The following is an 18,166-nucleotide window of genomic DNA, read 5'->3' as shown; positions in this document are numbered from 1 at the left end:
TTTCAAAAGATAACTAGACCTCATATATGTAAGTATTGCAGTAGAACAAGCACTAATTAACATGAGAAAGGGTTGCCCAAAGGCTTTATCCCCAAGCCAAGTCTGAATCATTATTTTGTTTGTGCCAAAAAGCTTGATCCATGCATTTTCCAAAAGGCAAAATACTTGTCCAAGACCAATAGGCTGGAAAAAGTTGATGCTCGCCTACAATGAACAGCCCTACTTGAGTGCAGTGATAGGGGGAGCGCAGCCATTAACTGACGGATCAGGATCACTGAGTCGGTTCAGCGGCAATATGTCTAGGTAGGATATTGATTCAAACTTTACCACCACCTTCAATCCTACATTGTAAAAATGCTTGCTCTACGTCCTTGCTTTCCAAGCATACAGAGAAATTATATTAGCCATTTCAAAAGGCATGTGGATACTGGTTGCTCATAAAAGAACTGCATCAAGATCACATCTTTGACAGTATTGTAACAGTGGTAGATGGATCCAATAGAAATTCCAGGGCGTGCACTTAATGCAAGATTCAGTGAAACTAGCAAGGTTAAGAAACGCAATGGTAAATGTAGAAGTTCAAAAGCATAGCTTATTCAGTTTTCAATTAAGGGTACTAACAACCACTCTGTATCAGCCATAACAGGTTAACATTATCAATCATAAAGATTGCTTTTCTTGTATTCAGAACCTGAGAAGATCCAATATCCAACAGGTAACTGCCTGACAATCCAGTACGAAAGAAGACCTCATAGGAGAAAAACAAAACTCGAGCACAAGGAAAATAATGAGATTTGCTTAGCTATGCAGAAAATATATGAACCAAATACACAGCAGCTAGTAGTGCTGGATTTCAAACTTAGGGTTGGTAAAACATGTCTGAAGGCAAGTGAAAGGAAAAGGTAGAAATTCACAAGTGCAGGAAATAATGATGACTATATACAAGTTCTTGAGACTGGAATTAAAAGTATCAGCAGAAATCCCAGATGAAAATGCTCAATCATTCATCAAAACCTGTTCTCTAAGATAGCAACAGAAGAAGACAGAGTATATGGCTTTGCAAGGACAAGAGGTTCTCCAACAAAATGTATCATGTTTGTATTACTACAAAATGATGCCCAACAATAATAATATAATTTGCAGAATTATTTACCTTATATATCTTATGATAGAAAACCTCCAGCAATCTCAGTTCTGCATCTGGATGAGATAACTCTACCTGCCATAATCAGAATAAATATGAGATTCTTTCACCTCTAGATATTTAATGGAACTTTTCCAAAACATGACTAGAAGCACAACATTTTGCAAAATAATTTGCAAGAAATAAGATGTTCAGCAAGGAATTTGAAAAACAGATCAAGAAAAACTAATGTGCCATGAAAGTCTTTAGAAAGACGGAAAATCCATTATTTCAGGGGATCATAGGTAGAAAAATAGCTTTTTTGAATTGCCATCAGGGGACAGCCTAGTTTTCATGCTTTTCTCAACTATTGTTACTCTACACTGAACAGAAAAATTGCAAGGCTCACCTTAGTCTTGAGATCACTAATGACGTCCCCTACAGTGCTCTGTTTCGGTAACCTGATGGTATGAATGACAACCTGAAAAGTGTTGATTAAAAAAATGAATTACGGTGAGGAAGTTGGTATATACACATCAGAGCGGGTGTATAAAACAAAAAGTCAGAACAGGTACTGGAATAACACTCACTTCGTCTTTGGTGGCATGATGGAAAGCGACTTTTAGAGTTTTAAGGCCTTGCAGTTCAGGTAAAGGGATATCCAATACCTCATAGTATAATATATCCGAAATCTGTAACAGACAAGGAAAAGATGTTTTCAATAGACAAACAATGACAATAGATGTCAACCAGCTCTCTAATCCATTGCACCAACATTATAACTTACCTGGTTGTAGTGAACAAGCATGTCTGTAAGTCGTTCAGCTCCTCGGTACTTAATAGGTTGAGGCTTTGGTTGCTGCGAATAGCAGTTATGAGAAGTAAGCCGTATTTTAGATGGATCATCCAAGCCAAGATGGCGGGCAACACTTTCAACAACTTCATCATAGTTGTTATGTTTTGACCTGAAAATTATTATTTTATTACTAACAAAATTTCACAGAAAGGATAAAGAACAGCTCAACCACAAGCAATATATCATAGAATTCAAAGTTTATGAACCAAGATTCATACAGTTCTAGACAAAATTCATCTTCCTTCGGCTTCTCCAGTGAACGGAAGCGAACCACCTATGAACCATCAAAATAGCTACTTAACATGTGACCAGGGGAAAAAAAAGGTGAATAGAAGTTACAAAGATAAACAGCATTAGCACAAATCATTAACTCATATAATCATCCTCAGTGTTTTATAGTCTACTGGTTAAATTAACCGAATTTTTGCTCTCCAACTTTTCCTACCTATAAGAATAAGCTATTACATTAACAAGATTAAATGTAATATTCCCACTTCCTAGTGGTCTCCTTGATGATGGAAAATGATGCAATTTATGATATTTGAAATTCTCGCATACAATACTTGTTGGTTGCTGATCAATAAATGAGAAAGGACGCTCACATAAGAGTTAGTCATAAATTCAAGAAGAATCACACGGAAAGTTGGAAACCTCCCAAAGGCTTGGTGAAATTACCAAAACTCTATCTCTTGCATAATCACGCCTAGACCCATCCCAATGTTTGCCGAGAAATTAGTAAACGGTATGAGTGAAAGGACAATTTTCCCCTCCAGTATACAGCCAAAAAAGGAAAATTCTATCAAAATGATAAAATTCTATTTGGAACAAAATCATGTCTGCCTATGATTTTCAAATTTAAATGACTTTATTTATGTGTATCTACAGACATACACATACACATGCAGACAGACATCTCTCTCTATCTACACATACAAAATCGGTGCATGCATATACAACACATTGTTATATAGAGTACATTATGACGAAGGTCTCATATAATTAAGAATATTCCTTCATTGTTTGATACCAATACACCCATGATGTTAGAAGAAATTATGTAATCCTTGGATGGAGGGCTAGAATCGTCAATTTTGCCATTGCTCTATTTTTTCTTTTTTAAAAAAAAGTTAAAAAAACAATGCCCATCTCTTTTAATCCATGACAGATCAGGATGGCTACCAGGACTAGTGGTTCCCAGCTGACCAGTCATAGTTTTCCCTGTGGGCCTAGTGTAGTCCAAGAGTCTAAACTCAGCTTGCTCTTCTACCCGCCTCCCCTTCAGTCAGGTCATTAATCTTCCTCTTTCATAGGGCCTACACAAGTGGCCCAACAAAGAGGCACAGTAATGCTATCTTTCTTTCCATTACGAACAACATGCTTCGCTTGCACCCTCCCAGTATCCACTAGCGCTCGTGTCCAGAGCGAAGAGAATGCGAAAAAGCACCACCGAAGCAGCATAAGCAGGCTTCTATTGCTACATAACAATAAAGGAGGAAGAGGATTCAGTATTCCTTAAACTACTCTTCCACAATGGTTCTGGAAAAATTCATATCTAGTGAGTAGGATCACTTGAAGGCCCAAACTTTCACTCATGCAATCGTGATTCTACAGTAAGCACCTCGTTCTCCTTAAACTCACTGTGACCTTAGTCCTTACCTTAGAAAGAAAAACAAAGATCTCACTGTGACCTTAGTCCTTACCTTAGAAAGAAAAACAAAGATCTCACTGTGACCTTAGTCCTTTCTTCATTCTATTTAAATCATTTATTTTGGTATATGGAATACCTAGGAATTCTCTTGTCTTCCCATTCCTCTAGCTCTCCTTTCGCGTACACGCATGCGCTTGGCGCTCTTGCCTTTTCCAAGAGGAGTTTTTCCCCTTCCTCGTCTCTTCACAATTCATTATATGCGGAGACTTGCTTTTGGTACCAAGATCCAGACCTTGAATCCAGGCCGTTGCATCACTGTCACCTCTAATTCAGTCAATAGAAAGACCAGCACAACTACTAGTGTAAGGTGACCATAGGGATCAGAGTTTGCTCTGTATTGAGCAAAGGAATGGAAGCAAGAACATCCATCCTAAGGTCACAAGGAAGAATCATAAGTAGCGGAATGGAGCTGTGGGCTCTACGAATATCTTCTAGAAACAATAGCTAAGCTCAGTGAGCAAATTCAAGTTCACAATAAGGAAGATGGAATGCTATGAAAGTGAAGCGTACTTTGCATGCTCTTAAAGTTCTGTATTCTAGTCCTTTTTCTCCCTCCTTCCAAGTGTCTATGTTCCTCTCCCTAGCTACCTGTGTTGTTGGTCAAGTCTTCCCCCTCTCATTCTTGGTAAGAACAAGCTAGCCTTACTTTTCGTCACATTCTAAGGAGAATGAGCAAAGAAGACCTTACCTAAGCGGTTAACCTATGGGCTTAAACTGTGGCCACTTCTCAAGAGGAGTCCTTGCGATCTTGACTTTCAATCACCTGCAGCGAAATCCTATCCAAGAAGCTAGGGGATCTTTCCATTTTCTGGAATTATCTAGAATTTTTGGATTCGTCATTCATATTCATGAGACGTATAAAAAAATTGTGAAAAAAAATGTCCACTTAGCCCATAAACAATTTCAGAAGATTTAAAAAGTAGAATTAGAAATTATAGTCCATGAGAGCATAAGAGCATTTTGTTCAGTTCATCTCAAAAAAAGGATGAAACCTAACGGAGACTAACAACTTGGCAAATTGTTGGACAGCCATTCAAATCATGAGGGTATTGGTACTTTCCCAAATAACAAGGAGGTATCTATATGTATATGTCAAACCTCATGAGCTCGATGTAATTTACCTATTATAATATTCTACGAATATTATACATATTAATATAATGTATATCTATATCTATATGTTCACTTTGGGTACGCCACGTACATTTTGGAGCAAGACTTGGCAAGTGTTTCAAGAATTGTGGCGGCTTAGGGGGTTGGCAGCACGTGAGCTAGGTGAGGTTGGGATGGGTACTTGGAGGTGGATGTCAGTGGGTGATGTGGGTGGTAGAAAGTTAGGCTGGGGACTATGTAACTTATGAGGGATCTTGATGGGACAGGCAGAAGAGACAGGATTGTGGGATTAGGATGTGGCACAAGATACAGTGATGTGTGTTGTTTGGGGCATGGTGGGGTGCAGACCGTGGGGTTGAAGAAGAAAAAGAAAAAAAGAGAAGGCTCTCTTGTAATATTTATTTCATTAATAGTATACTTAAAATAATCCATTTATTTTTTTCTCTAATATATGATTAGTTAGTTGAGTAGTTAATTAATTAAATAACATAACTAAAAGTAAAAGTTAAGATAAATTGGAAAAAATATGAGAGAAAATATTAAAGTGTTTAAAACATAACTTCAGTGATTAATTTCTTCTTTCATATGAGATGATTATGGCTTCAAAACATTTTAGATGTTAAAACTTGAATATATTGGTTTATGATATGAGAAACTTAAAAATTGGATATATTGGTTTATGATATGAGAAACTTAAAAATTGGTTAGAAAATGAGACAGCATTTGATATCTTTTCCCATATAATTTGAAAGATTATAACTTCCTAATAACAGTGTTGAAATATAAAGCCAAAAATTTTAAAAGAACTAAAATTTAGGAGTCTACTTAATGTGAAGAAATGGTAAAAATGATAAGCATGAAATTTATAAATTAGTAAATAAATTTAGTTGAAATTTCAACTCCTGTGAAAATATTATTTAGACACACTGAAATATTTTCTAGTATCAAGCATACCCCATTCATTTGGAAGGTACTTCCGCCCAAACTACCAAAAAGTTAAAAGGGTACACTTTGATTTCCAACTCTTTCTTTGATAAAATCAGCTTATCCCCAGCAGTAATTTGTTGAAGTGGGAATTTGCAATAAAAACATCATCAGCAGAGGGGTGCCAAAACAATTGGCGAACCTAGATTGAATTCTTTTAGTAATTTGAACAAAGCTGAAGGGTGTCCGTGTAATTATCCCCAACACTTACAAATCAAGCCCTTCCATAAATAACTTTCTCCTCAACCTCAGTTCCAAACCTACAATTATCCAGCATTTGAATTAATGGCTCTCCTGACTTGAAAAGCAGAGTCAGACTACAAGAAAGAACTATCTTCCCGACGCCTCATTCTCTCTAATTTGAAAGTTCACACTAAAAGTTGAAGATAATAGAACTACCAACCATGTAAGAATCTCATATTGCTTTTATGATCCACATGGATCAACTAAATTACAACAAATAGACATTATTTCTCAACATCAGTTCAATAAGAAGGTAAGCTTATAGATGATAAAGGACCATGCAATACTCATAATCGATTTCCAAAAGACCGCTGGTCCATATAAAGGAACACCAGAAGAAAGAATGATCATTTCAAATCCAACCAAGTCCATAAGTTAGTTAAACCATTAAGAGTATACCTGGCGATTATGCACATAATCCAAAAATGCAGGGACGGTAGGATATCGGCACTCTTCACTGTTCTGACCTTGAGGGCATTTTTGGAAACAAATGATATCCCCATCTTCAAGCTGCAAACAAGGGAAGGGCCAGAGGAAACAATCATAGTCAGGCATGGCTCATAAAAATTTTCATACAAAATAAACCTGATTGACTTATTTTAGGAAAGGACAGAAATTGACGGGTTGAAGGAAAAAGGTATGCAGTAGGTCATGATAACAGTAAACCTGACTGCCACGAAAGCTAAGCTTCTTATCGATGTGTTCACACATGACACTAGGTTCAAACTTAATTTCCTGCAGATAAATGTAGGGGTAAGAAATGGTGGAAACTTTCAGAACTTCTAATTTTCGACAAAACAGGGAAGAGTTCACCTCAAAGAGTTCAATTTCTTCGTCAGGAGCAAAGCCTGCCATTTCATTAAGCTTTTTCAATATCTCCATTGGCTTGCCATTGCCTTTTACAAAAAGCCGTCCAACATACCTAATCACCAACAATAAACTGTAAGCAGATGAAATTCTGCATAAGCAAGACAGGTGACATAAAACTGAGATTTGGATCTTGTTTTTATAGCAATATTGCACAGTTTTTAGCTATTGATAATCAACAGTTAAAATTCTATATAAGCGCTTAGGCACAATTCAATCTCATTTCCGAGTAAAGCATCCTATTCCGACAGATTGAGAAGATCAGATTCAGATCTGTCCATTGCATAGGGTAGGTCAAACATATTTTAAAATAAATGAAAACTTACATGTTGAACAACATTCAAACATAATAAGGACCTATACTCTACAATGGCAATGTCAGATATAATGATATACTTAGCACATAATAAGCCATACCGCAGTTTCTCCTCAATTGGATCATAAAGTTTGAAAAACAAAAGAATATCCTCCTTAGTCTTCTCCAGTGGAGGAATAGGCTGCATATCCTACATTAGTTTTTATGGACATAAAGGGAGAGAACACAAGTCAATGAGCAAGGAAAATCATGTAAAAATCAGCAAAAATGAAGATTGAATGAGTGATTGGCATCTTACTAATCCAAGTTCTACTTCCAAAAACAACTTTAGCTCAGCATTATTTGCTTTGTTGGATACTTCTCTTAATTGACCAACCTGACCGTTAAAGCAAAAAAACATAAATATATGCAAAATATTCAATGACTAAAAGACAACACAAACGAAGATAGCAACGACAAAACTCAAAACCGTACAAGAAGATTTGCGGAAACAAAACATTAGTAAAATCATGGGCAACATTTTTGAACCAAGTAGCCAAATAACCCACAATCTGGTGAACGTCTACAATTAAATTGCCTATACATGTAATGGAAACAATGGAACCAAATTTCCAGATATTAGCACCAGCTACAGTCTTTATTCTTATTCATTCCTCATCCAATCACATTAGGGGATGATCTCATCATAGATATTGTTGTACACATCTTTCGTCCCTTCCTAATTCATCAGTGTAAGCAAGAGAATATAACCATACGAAAGAATCTATTTGTATGGTAGCTGAAGAAGGCATGGTTTCGGTTGTGCTTAAGCAACTGGAATTTTACTAAATTTGAGAATGCCAAGATAGTGTTAGTACACACATACTCTGCTTCTGCTTCAATATGAACTTATAGGGTTTCATCAAGATACTGAATACCTATTACGATATCATGCATCATTTCCAGTCTTAGTTCTCCCTCCATAACCACTGTTCGGCACACGAAATACTAAAAATTTTAAGAAAATTCACCAAGATGCCTCAGCCCTTGCAACAATTCAAAATCAAATTTACTCTACTTTAGTGTGTTCAGGTAATAATCAAAATCAGTTGAAAGATAAGGAGGATAAATTTTATTCACTCTTACCAAGCTGCATGGGGCAATTTTGGAATTTAAATATAATTGGGTCAAAGGAAGGGAGTAAACATAAAACCAAAACAACCAGGGATAAACTAAGAATAACCATCAGATGCACACAATACAAGAAACTTCTGCCGCAACAGTATATGCGATGATTCTCTCATTCCTTTGAGATTAAACTAATTTTAAATATCACCAAGTCCTTGCAATTCACAAAGTAATACTAAAATCTAAGAAGACTAAATGACCTAGGGCAAGAATGATTCCATTAATTTGCACAATGAAAGTAGGGACGGGAAGGAAGACACTAAATCTAGGATGAGTTACTTCCCGGGTTAATAATAACTCAGCTCCTGCAGTTGAACTCTTTTAACTGTCCAAGGAACACAATGCATCCGTGTGTGAGTAGAACACCTTACCAACGGGATAACGCCCTTATAGTCACAAAACTATCACATAAGCTCAACTTTTCGAGCCAAGTATCACCAGGTCAGAGGGTAACCAGACAAATGGGTATGGTTTTCAAGTTAGTTATGTTGCAGTTGCTCAAATGATGTTATTTGGTTCAGGTAACACACTGTCTCTCTCCTCAGAATATATCACTTGTGTAATGAGTTAGGATTTGCATATGATATGAATATATACAGACCTTTAGACACCAAAACACATCAAAAATCAGTACATATGAACATTGCCCAAACTCCTCTTTCCCACATTGACAGAACCGTTCGAATTCTAAGTGGATAAATACAACCTCAGGATGGTTTTTCAAAATTTCTTCAGTTTTGTTTCTAACATCCTTCTGTTCAACTATCAACCCTTCAATGAGCTAACCTCTATTTAATCCACACATACATCATTTTGATCTCATCCCCAAAAAGAGTTTCTCTCACAGAAAAGATCAGCCTAGAGTTGCCATCAACCTATTGGACTCAGAAAAGTATCCAAAAAATAAATAAATTATTGCAAACGACATTCCTTTATCAAATCAAAACCCAATTTTCACAACTTAAGCACTCAATCCCAAATTACATCACATTACACCCTTTTTTGGGAGTTCATCCAAATTTTCCCAGAAAAGACCTCCTAACAAAGACCTCTTTTCTGTTTCACCTAGTCAATGAGAGTAAGATGGTATCTGAAAAAGACAAAAGCCAAATTCTATATTAGTTGACAAAGTATCAACATCAAGTAAACACCGACGGTACATTTAGATCTTTGATCTAAGTGAAACCAAGACCCAATATAGCCTTAAGAAGTACCAAGAGGCAAAACATACTTCAAACCAGCTTTCATCTCGTCATCATCAACAAACTCATTTCTCCAAGTACTACTTGCATTTACAATAACGGCATCATGTGACATAACTCAAGCATTAAAATTGCAATCCCTCCATCACAATTTTAAAATTAAATTGCCTACACTACGTAAACTCAAGATTTTATGGAAAAAATCTAAAGTGGAAAATGATATAAATGTATTCGTAAAGTTGCTCAATGTACATGGTATACATGCACAATATGCAAGGACAGAAGGTTGACAAACAAACATTTTCTTATTTTAACTGAGATTAATCTGAAAAAAAATGAAATATTCTAGAGAATCATCTATGTCCAAATAGACCATAAGAGATCGAGGGCTCTTCAATTCCCAATACAGGGTTTAAATTAATTCTCATAACTCAAGAGCACCGGCCAAGGTGAGACAGAGCAAAAAGTATATAAATCAAATAAAAAACTACGTACAGACTGAGCTTCCTCTTGAGGTGTTAGTGGCCGATTTGGACGGTATGTATGATTTTGCCGCTTTGCCCATAACCAGAAGCGTTGAAATTGCACAGGTATTCCAAACTCCTTGGCAACTTCTTCCTGCAAATTGACATGATAATAAGATAAAGAAGCCAATTTCATGCTGAAATTGTAGTTCATGTATCTCAAAAGCAATCATCCCTCTCCCCTCAGAAAAGAAGGGAATTTCATGCATCATGTTAAAACTGCCAATCAGGTTAACAAACTAAATCTTTTTAAGTACGAAACTCCGCTAACCATGCTGAAACCTTAGACTAGCTAAATCTGCATTTCTGAATTTCCAGTTCCTCTTTCAGTTAAAGGAATATCACTTTTGATACATGAAAAGAGTCACCATAAACTCAACCAACCATATTCTACCTAAGGTGTGAACTGGCAGCAGCACCTCAACAAATTAAGAGAACCCAATTATGAAGGTACATTTATGGGGCCAACTCCTTCCACTTTTTGCACACAGTTATCAGTGAATCTAACCCAAAGAACATAAAACAAAAATCTACAGAAAATACAAGACGTTGTAAGGATACCTTAAAAGTATTAAAAGGTAACTGCTTCTGAATACGAAAATGGCGAACTTTTTCATGATCCACAAGATCAAAATGTATCTCCTTTCCAATTTGTTCAACTAGGTCCTCATCACGAGCAACCTATAAATAGAATCCAAAAAAAAAATTTCTTTCATGTGTAACAACTGGAAAAGGACAAGAAAAAATAAAACTGACAAACCTTGATAATTGTGTACAGATGTGCCTCAGCTTTTTCCTTTCTCTTTTGCTCCTTCTCTTCCTGCTCTTTCTTTAACCGTATCTGGATACAAATCCAATGAGTTGGAAACAAATATTATCAAAAAACAAAAAGTTACAAGTCTTACCCTTAGATGTTCTGCTATGTCCTTCTCATCCACATTGCAAATTATTTTCTCCTTGTCGCTTTCACGTATATAAACAAGCATGTAGGCATTTGAATATTTTGTAAATTTGAATGGTGAATTGTTGAATCCAGGGTTTGTCTGCGGTAGCTGCACCAGTGAGGAAATGGTGAGAATAAGATAGAATGCAACCGCAAGCCGTTATGTTATAAATCCTTCAAGCAGGTAACGAAAAAACCTACCTCTTCTTCACCACCATATTGCTCTTCCAGTGCCCTCTTCATGTCTTCTTTGGTTACACGTTCATCATCAAATTTTAGCCTAAAGCAGAAAACATAGGAGCTGTAACCAACATAACATGCAACTAAAATCCACATTCTACAGGATATGTAGGTGATATCCAAAAGCTGAAGCAGTGATAAGGAGTCAAATGTAGAGTGCAAGCATGACATGTAAACCACCAGCAAAAATGACCAGCTCAAGAATGCGATGAAGAAGCATCGATAAGGCAAATTCATAATAAAATGCGTCATAACATTCTCAAACCACCGTAGCACCACTGAAAGATTCATCATGCATTTCAAAGACAATGAAAATATCACGCACACACAGAAGGAAAATAGAAACAAAAGGGAAGACAGGAAAGAAACACGACGTAAAACTTGTAAACACAGTACATACCATTGATCAGAAAGGGTTGGCCTGATATAAGCATAATAATGTCCACCATGAACTCCACCACTATGAACCAGAACACTATAAACAAAGACAGCAAAATTTAGTACTAGAAGTCATGTGTGTTAATCTCTGCTGCAGTTATCAAAACGTCATTTACTTAACATGCATAGAACCAAAAAAAGGGAAGGGAATAAGAACCAAAATCACCAGCAGGACATGTGGGGGCAAGAAACAGATGCGAAAATTTAATGATTATCTCAAGCTTTAATCAGCATGAAGATCCACCAACTTAGCACAGTAAACAGGAGCAGGTGCAGGTGACAGAATACATAACAAGAATCATGAAAGCAGCTTTACATTCTCAGGAAAGATGAGGAAATGTAATAAGTAACAAAGCACATCCAGGTATATTTTTTATCAATTCATCTCATAAAAACAAATAACCTGATAAAGCATCCAATTGAAGTACACGAATGGAAGAAGATACCTATGAAGAGTGTATAGGTTGCGAACACTCCTATCTGCCTCAGGAGATAAATATTTTCCATTCTCTCTATCAAGATCAAGTTGCAAAGGGAACTCATATCGATCATTTATCTGTTTAATCAAATATAAAAAGTAATTGTGGTTAATGTCTGGATAGGTGACGATGAATATGAGATAAAAGTGTTCCACAAAAAGCCTTTTCTAAGCAACTTAGGCCTCTTTGTTTGTGTTTTCATTTTCAAAACAGTACTTAAAGAGACAACCATGTTTGTTTATATGTATTTTCACTGACAACATATTGGTTTGCCACCACAGTTCAATATAAAACACAATACCATTAACTAATCCAAGCGCATTCTCATTTCACATGAAAACCTATATAAAATTGAAAATACATATTTTCCATTGGAAGCTGAAAATGGAAAATGAAAACACAAACAAATAGGCCCTAATTTGCATTGCACGAAAAAATAGATCAAGCTCCAAAATGTTGGTAGAAGAAAACCACAGTAACCAGATAAAATAAATCTTTTGAGTCATCTTGGACCTTGGCCTCCATTTTCAAATCAAAACTCTCCATTCAAAACAAGAACAACGACGAGTGAAAGTTTCATGTCCAGGAAAACTGCACTTAAGATCACATCTCCACAGAACTTGTAGACAACTAAAATATCCAACTAAAACGGAAATTAAATCCAGATCATAGATTGATCCACGGAACATGAATGCAAATTTCAGAGAGTGGTTAAAGAAATAGTTCACGGATCAAAATATCTTGTAATGATCACATTACAAGCAAGTTACGTTTCCAGAATTGTATTAATGATCCAGGTTCAGATCAGTCTACAGTTTTTTTACTATACAAACATTGAGAAATGTTAACAACAATACTGTCAGTTGGATCGAAGTTACATAACTGTGTCCAATTTTTACAACTCCATTAAATCCTAGCATGGTAGAAGAGAACAAATCACGCATGAACATCCTCCAACTGTTCGTCAGTGCCAACAGTGGAAACTATAACTCTGCTATACATTTTGATCAATCACGAAAAACTCATTTACCTCAACAAAAAGCACTGAACTGTCAGCCTATACAATTGTGATATGAGGGGGGTAAAAGAAATCTTAAGTACCATACTCAATGAGACCTAATTCAGAGCCCAATTTATGGATAAACAAATTAGAAGCAAATATTGTATGGATACATAAGCATACAGCTAAACCAACAAGAGGGCTTCTAATTGGCCACTTACCTTAACCATAGTATCGCGAACAAAATCATATTCAAATCTTTTTAACTGAAGCTGAAGAACAGGAGGGAAGTCAATGAAAAGGACACCCTTCCTAGCATCCTGAAAAGCATGCAGTTACCTCAGACATGAAAATGAAAACACAAATCCTATAAGTAATAACAGAAGGCAGAGTTGCTTTTGGTAAAATTATAAGCAACAAGCTTTTCAAGAGATTTTCTAATTAATATTTATCTCAGCATTGCCCTTTTTTCTCTTCTTCCTTTCCCCCGTTTTGAATTTTTCTGATGACCCGCAGAAAGATTTGATCGGTATTTGATAAGTTTTGATCAGTTGCCAAGTTTTAATGCACCAAAGTGCAGTGTTTATGCAACCTGCTCCCAGGTAAAAAGCAGATGAAGAAACTAGAAGAAAGTCAACCTGCAATCCATATTGTTCAGCATGATACTTGTTGTCACCCTCAAGACGTTCCACTTCGACATATTTGTCAAAAGAAGCATAGATATCTTTACAGCCTTTGACGTCAAGCTGCAGATCTGAGATGTAAAAAATTATCAATAGATGAAAAACAGCATCATGATGTGAAGTCATTCCACTTGGGTGGTAGAGGCATACCATAAAATGATTCCTTTCTTGTTGATTTGTAGTCCACATTAATACATTCTATGTAGTTCATATGGTGCCCTTCAAATAACTGTTGTATTGTGCCCTCTACCACTGTTCCCTGTAAAAACAACAATAGTAAAATAAGCATCCAATTCTGCAGAGGCAAAGGGGTAAAAAGATGTAACTTTTTTGTTTCATTTATTTATGGCTAGGAAGCATAAGCTATTAGACATATTACTTTCATTTTGTCTTCAAGTTTTTCACAAAGGACTCTGTTCAGTTCTTGAACATCATGCTGCATAAAAGAATCATATGTATCCCAACCAAAAGACTTTGTCAACTCCTTAGTTGCTACACTTGTATCACTGTACTGCAGCTTATAGAATAAACTCTGCAGAGCCAAAGGGATGCTTCCAGATGGGTTATCATTTTCTGTGGTCGGCATGTGGTATACAGCCTGCAACAGAGTTCAAAATTAGGGCTTTCCTCTGAAATGTTAAATGGGAGACAATACTACACTCATCTGCCAACCTTTCTGAAATATGGAATATGGTATAATGTCTGGAGGAGAGAGTTCATATAACACGTAGCACCCTGATTCTTGAGGCCGACATAACCTGTCTCTTTTTTTGAGTCGTGTGACCAATAATCAACAACTCTGCGAACGGCAACGTCAGCCTCAACTATACATGTATCATTCACAAGATAACCTCGACCAGGATCATAAAGTTCACTAAGAGGCATGAATGAGGTGAATCCCCAATCACTTTCTCTAGAATTGAACTGATGTTGTGTATCTGCAGAATTGAGTTTATCAAAAACCATCACCCAACCAGCAATTCTAAAGTATCAGTTATAAGAAACTAATCATAAGCCTGAGCAAATAGCAAGAAACCAGGAAGTAGGAAGGAGCAAGGATAGGACATCCATACATATGTTCAACTGAGTCAAACACATGCATATGAACACGATCCATTAAACCAATTAATATTTATATGTAGCAAATAGTTAGAAAACTATGCTTATCAAGCAACTAGAGAAAACAATGGTTAAGGCCAGGATTTATGTACTCAAATACATGTCCCTTCTCCAATTTCAAGGCCTAGACACCTTACAATGTCCTACACTATGATAACCTATCCCTTTTTCCACAAATTCAGTGATTTCCCACACCATTGGCAAAGAGGCAACTACTCCTCAAAAACAATCCCCATAAAGACAAACTACATAAACATATTTCTCAATATTATCTTTCAGAACAAGCAAGGCTGACATTAACCTCTTCATTATCATATGGAATTAATGTCCAAGGACCAAATCAATCATTCAGACAAACAAAAAACAAAGGCAATAACATGAAGGCAGTAAATAACATGTTGACCAATTATCTTCTCTTGTTATTCCTAAATATAAACAGACAGGATAGGTTCCAAAGCTGAATGCTAAATATAAAGGAAATCAAATGGTTTTTTATTTCTAAGGTGTAAACAAGTATTCATGGAGGATACCGAATATAGTTCAGAACAAAAGGTAACAAAAACCCCCTTCCCCAAAACAAACACAGAAATGTAGGACATATAAGCCAGTCCAATATGCACATACATGTGTGCCCATCCATTTTAGAGAGATACAGTTGTATCTGAAAAATATACTAGGCTGGCTCATGACAATCTCCCATGACTAATGAAACAAGTATATCAGTACGAAGAAAAGCACTACTTATGAAATTCTGGAAAATGGAAATACCAGAGGCATATCTCAAATAACACAAACGGGGGACCAAAGAAAAACAAAAACAAAAGGTAAGCCAGCCCCTGCATGAGAAGGAATTCTAAAAATCATACATAATGATAACAGGAGCTAAAGACAAACAAGATGCTTTTCCAGGTGGCAGCAAAGTGTCATTTATCTTGCTGCTAGCTCTAGTAAAACAGAATAATTATAATAAAGGGAGGCTCAGTCAAATCTTCATTTAGAGAAAAGTTGCAAAAAAACCAATTACCATGAGCTGCAAGTTCTACTTACTCTGCGTGATGAGTCTTTTATTCAGTCATACAATTACTAAAGATTGAATAGAAAGATGTCATACTTTTCTACAGATCTTTATGTTTTGTTTGACTCACTACTATAATCATATAATACCCAATAGATATTATGGATCATCTTAATAAGTGTAGCAATGAGTAGCGGAATTTGGACAAAAACCAATGAAATACCAAGAATATCAGAGTTAGTATGGCAGCAACTTATTTTACCATTTCAATAAATCTCCAAATGGAATATTGGATGTGCAACTGCTGGGAAAAGCTTACCTTTCCTTATTGTATATTTGTTCTGAATTTGATTGACAACTGACAAACTGAACTGTGCATATCTGCTCCAACCATAAGGTAGATTTCCAGAGTCTGCAACATCTAGATACATTGACAAATGGTCAACATTGTTCCCTTTCGGAAATATAAGCACTCGCCTGACGAAAAAAGAAGTATTTTGTGTCAGCTCCAACATAAACAACAAATCCATAAAAGACAATGTGGAAAAACAAAAGATAAAGTACCATTTATATCCTCCCACAAGGAAAACTTCAGAATACTGTTTTTTCACATTCAACTTTGAAAAGTTCTCAATCGTCCACGTAAACCGTGCTGATGGTGGATCATCAACTGCTTGCGTCTCCACTGTATTTGGCGGTTCCCCAGAGGCAACTGAATAGTACAAAAGTTATGAACCCCCAACCAAAAGGGAGGAAGAAAAGCCAGTCAAATCCCAGAGCCCTCAAAAACAAAGGCATTCCATAACAGATGGCCACAACAATAAAACCTAAAATTACCTAATTCAGAGAATCAAACAACAAACTCTCACGAGGAAGTAACATAAAAGTGTTTCTACGAGTAGGTAAGGCAACACTACCTTCCATGGGTTGAGGCCCTTCAGGCGCAAAATCAGCATGGGGCACCAGCATTTCGTCATCCTCTGTCTGCTAAAGAAAGAAACCAAAACCAAAACCAAATGTCAAAAACAATGGATCTAATAACCCTCCCCATGTGTACTGTTCCCAAATCCAAACCCTAAATTAATCAATTCCATTCATTAACCAGTATGTTCCGCATCAACTCTCAAACCCCTAAAACCAAAATCAATGCAAAACTCAACATTCCATTGCCAAAAGATCGTCTGAACTCCACAGAAAACGCTAATCCAGCTACTGAATTGGATACAAAGAAAAAACCAAAGGCCAAATCAAATAAAAGAGAAACCATTAACTAAGTCAATCACACAAAAGCGGCGTGTACTCACACCACCATACGTACATGTCCACGTATCATAAAACAGGGCATAAACAGGAAAAGATTACGTACATCGATTGGCGGAGGGGTGAGGAGAGTCATGGAGAGCAAATTAGCGCCGAACGATCGGTTAATCGGAGACAAACTGATAGAAGTCACACGAATTTCTGCGGTTTTGTGTGTGTAGAAGAGAGAAGAGAGAAGAGAGAAGAGAAGACGGAGGGAGAAAGGGGTTGTAAGTATAAATCAAGTACTGATCGATCCAGAGAAGAAAATAGTTGGGGCGTGAGAAGGAGGTTCAAATTCCAGGGGTAATTAGGGTATTCGCGACCAGAAATTCAAGTTTAGTTTTACCCCATGCCATGCTGCACGCAGTAAATTCCCTTTTTTACTCTTAGCGTGCCTGAATTTTTAATTTTTTATGATTGACAATTATATTATTAAATAAAAATATTGAAACATTAATTAAGAATTTAATATAGCATTGAGAAGTTATATTTTACAAAAAAAGTAACAAACACAAATGAATAATTACTTTTTACGGATAATTACACTCCCCTCCCCTAAAGTTTAGTGTACTTACATGTAGATCCCAGTGGTTTGGCAAATTGCATCTAGCACCCCTAAGGTTTGCTTCCGTCTAACAAATAAGTCCATATATGAGTCAAAAATTCACTAAATTTGTTGATATTAATAAAAAAAATGAATGAAAATTGATATTTACCCCCGATTGGCTTATTATTGATTTATTGTAGGTCAAATAATTTTTTCAGACTAAATTACCCTTATAACTGTGACATATACCTCCTCACATGCATTAGCGTGAAGACGTATGGGGGTAATTTGGTTATA

The 18,166-nt window shown here is 36.3% G+C and overlaps 1 protein-coding gene across 3 annotated transcripts in view; it reads right to left on the bottom strand.

Annotated features, from left to right (window-relative positions):
* The window catches only part of LOC105161025 (ubiquitin carboxyl-terminal hydrolase 12), a 22,609-nt gene extending 5,006 nt beyond the window's left edge, over positions 1-17,603 (bottom strand). Inside the window, exons 1-26 of one of the 3 annotated variants that reach the window (XM_011078579.2) lie at positions 17,387-17,602; positions 16,938-17,007; positions 16,585-16,732; positions 16,340-16,497; positions 14,559-14,824; positions 14,266-14,484; positions 14,037-14,145; positions 13,842-13,957; positions 13,425-13,523; positions 12,171-12,280; positions 11,687-11,761; positions 11,248-11,326; positions 11,009-11,155; positions 10,864-10,944; positions 10,665-10,784; positions 10,075-10,197; positions 7,509-7,586; positions 7,312-7,400; positions 6,841-6,949; positions 6,694-6,762; positions 6,427-6,537; positions 2,198-2,253; positions 1,911-2,088; positions 1,714-1,815; positions 1,533-1,604; positions 1,154-1,219 (exon numbers count right to left, since the gene is read on the bottom strand). In XM_011078579.2, the coding sequence (XP_011076881.1) occupies positions 1,154-1,219; positions 1,533-1,604; positions 1,714-1,815; positions 1,911-2,088; positions 2,198-2,253; positions 6,427-6,537; positions 6,694-6,762; positions 6,841-6,949; positions 7,312-7,400; positions 7,509-7,586; positions 10,075-10,197; positions 10,665-10,784; positions 10,864-10,944; positions 11,009-11,155; positions 11,248-11,326; positions 11,687-11,761; positions 12,171-12,280; positions 13,425-13,523; positions 13,842-13,957; positions 14,037-14,145; positions 14,266-14,484; positions 14,559-14,824; positions 16,340-16,497; positions 16,585-16,732; positions 16,938-17,007; positions 17,387-17,416 (2,880 nt within the window). In that variant the 5' untranslated portion in view covers positions 17,417-17,602. Of the gene's footprint in view, positions 1-1,153; positions 1,220-1,532; positions 1,605-1,713; positions 1,816-1,910; positions 2,089-2,197; positions 2,254-6,426; positions 6,538-6,693; positions 6,950-7,311; positions 7,401-7,508; positions 7,587-10,074; positions 10,198-10,664; positions 10,785-10,863; positions 10,945-11,008; positions 11,156-11,247; positions 11,327-11,686; positions 11,762-12,170; positions 12,281-13,424; positions 13,524-13,841; positions 13,958-14,036; positions 14,146-14,265; positions 14,485-14,558; positions 14,825-16,339; positions 16,498-16,584; positions 16,733-16,937; positions 17,008-17,386 lie in introns of all 3 variants that reach the window. The other 2 variants (XM_011078580.2, XM_011078578.2) reach the window with 2 other exon arrangements.

Source organism: Sesamum indicum, linkage group LG4, assembly GCF_000512975.1.
Source record: "Sesamum indicum cultivar Zhongzhi No. 13 linkage group LG4, S_indicum_v1.0, whole genome shotgun sequence".
NCBI classification, from domain to species: Eukaryota; Viridiplantae; Streptophyta; class Magnoliopsida; order Lamiales; family Pedaliaceae; genus Sesamum; species Sesamum indicum.
This window is presented reverse-complemented; position numbering and strand designations above follow the sequence as displayed.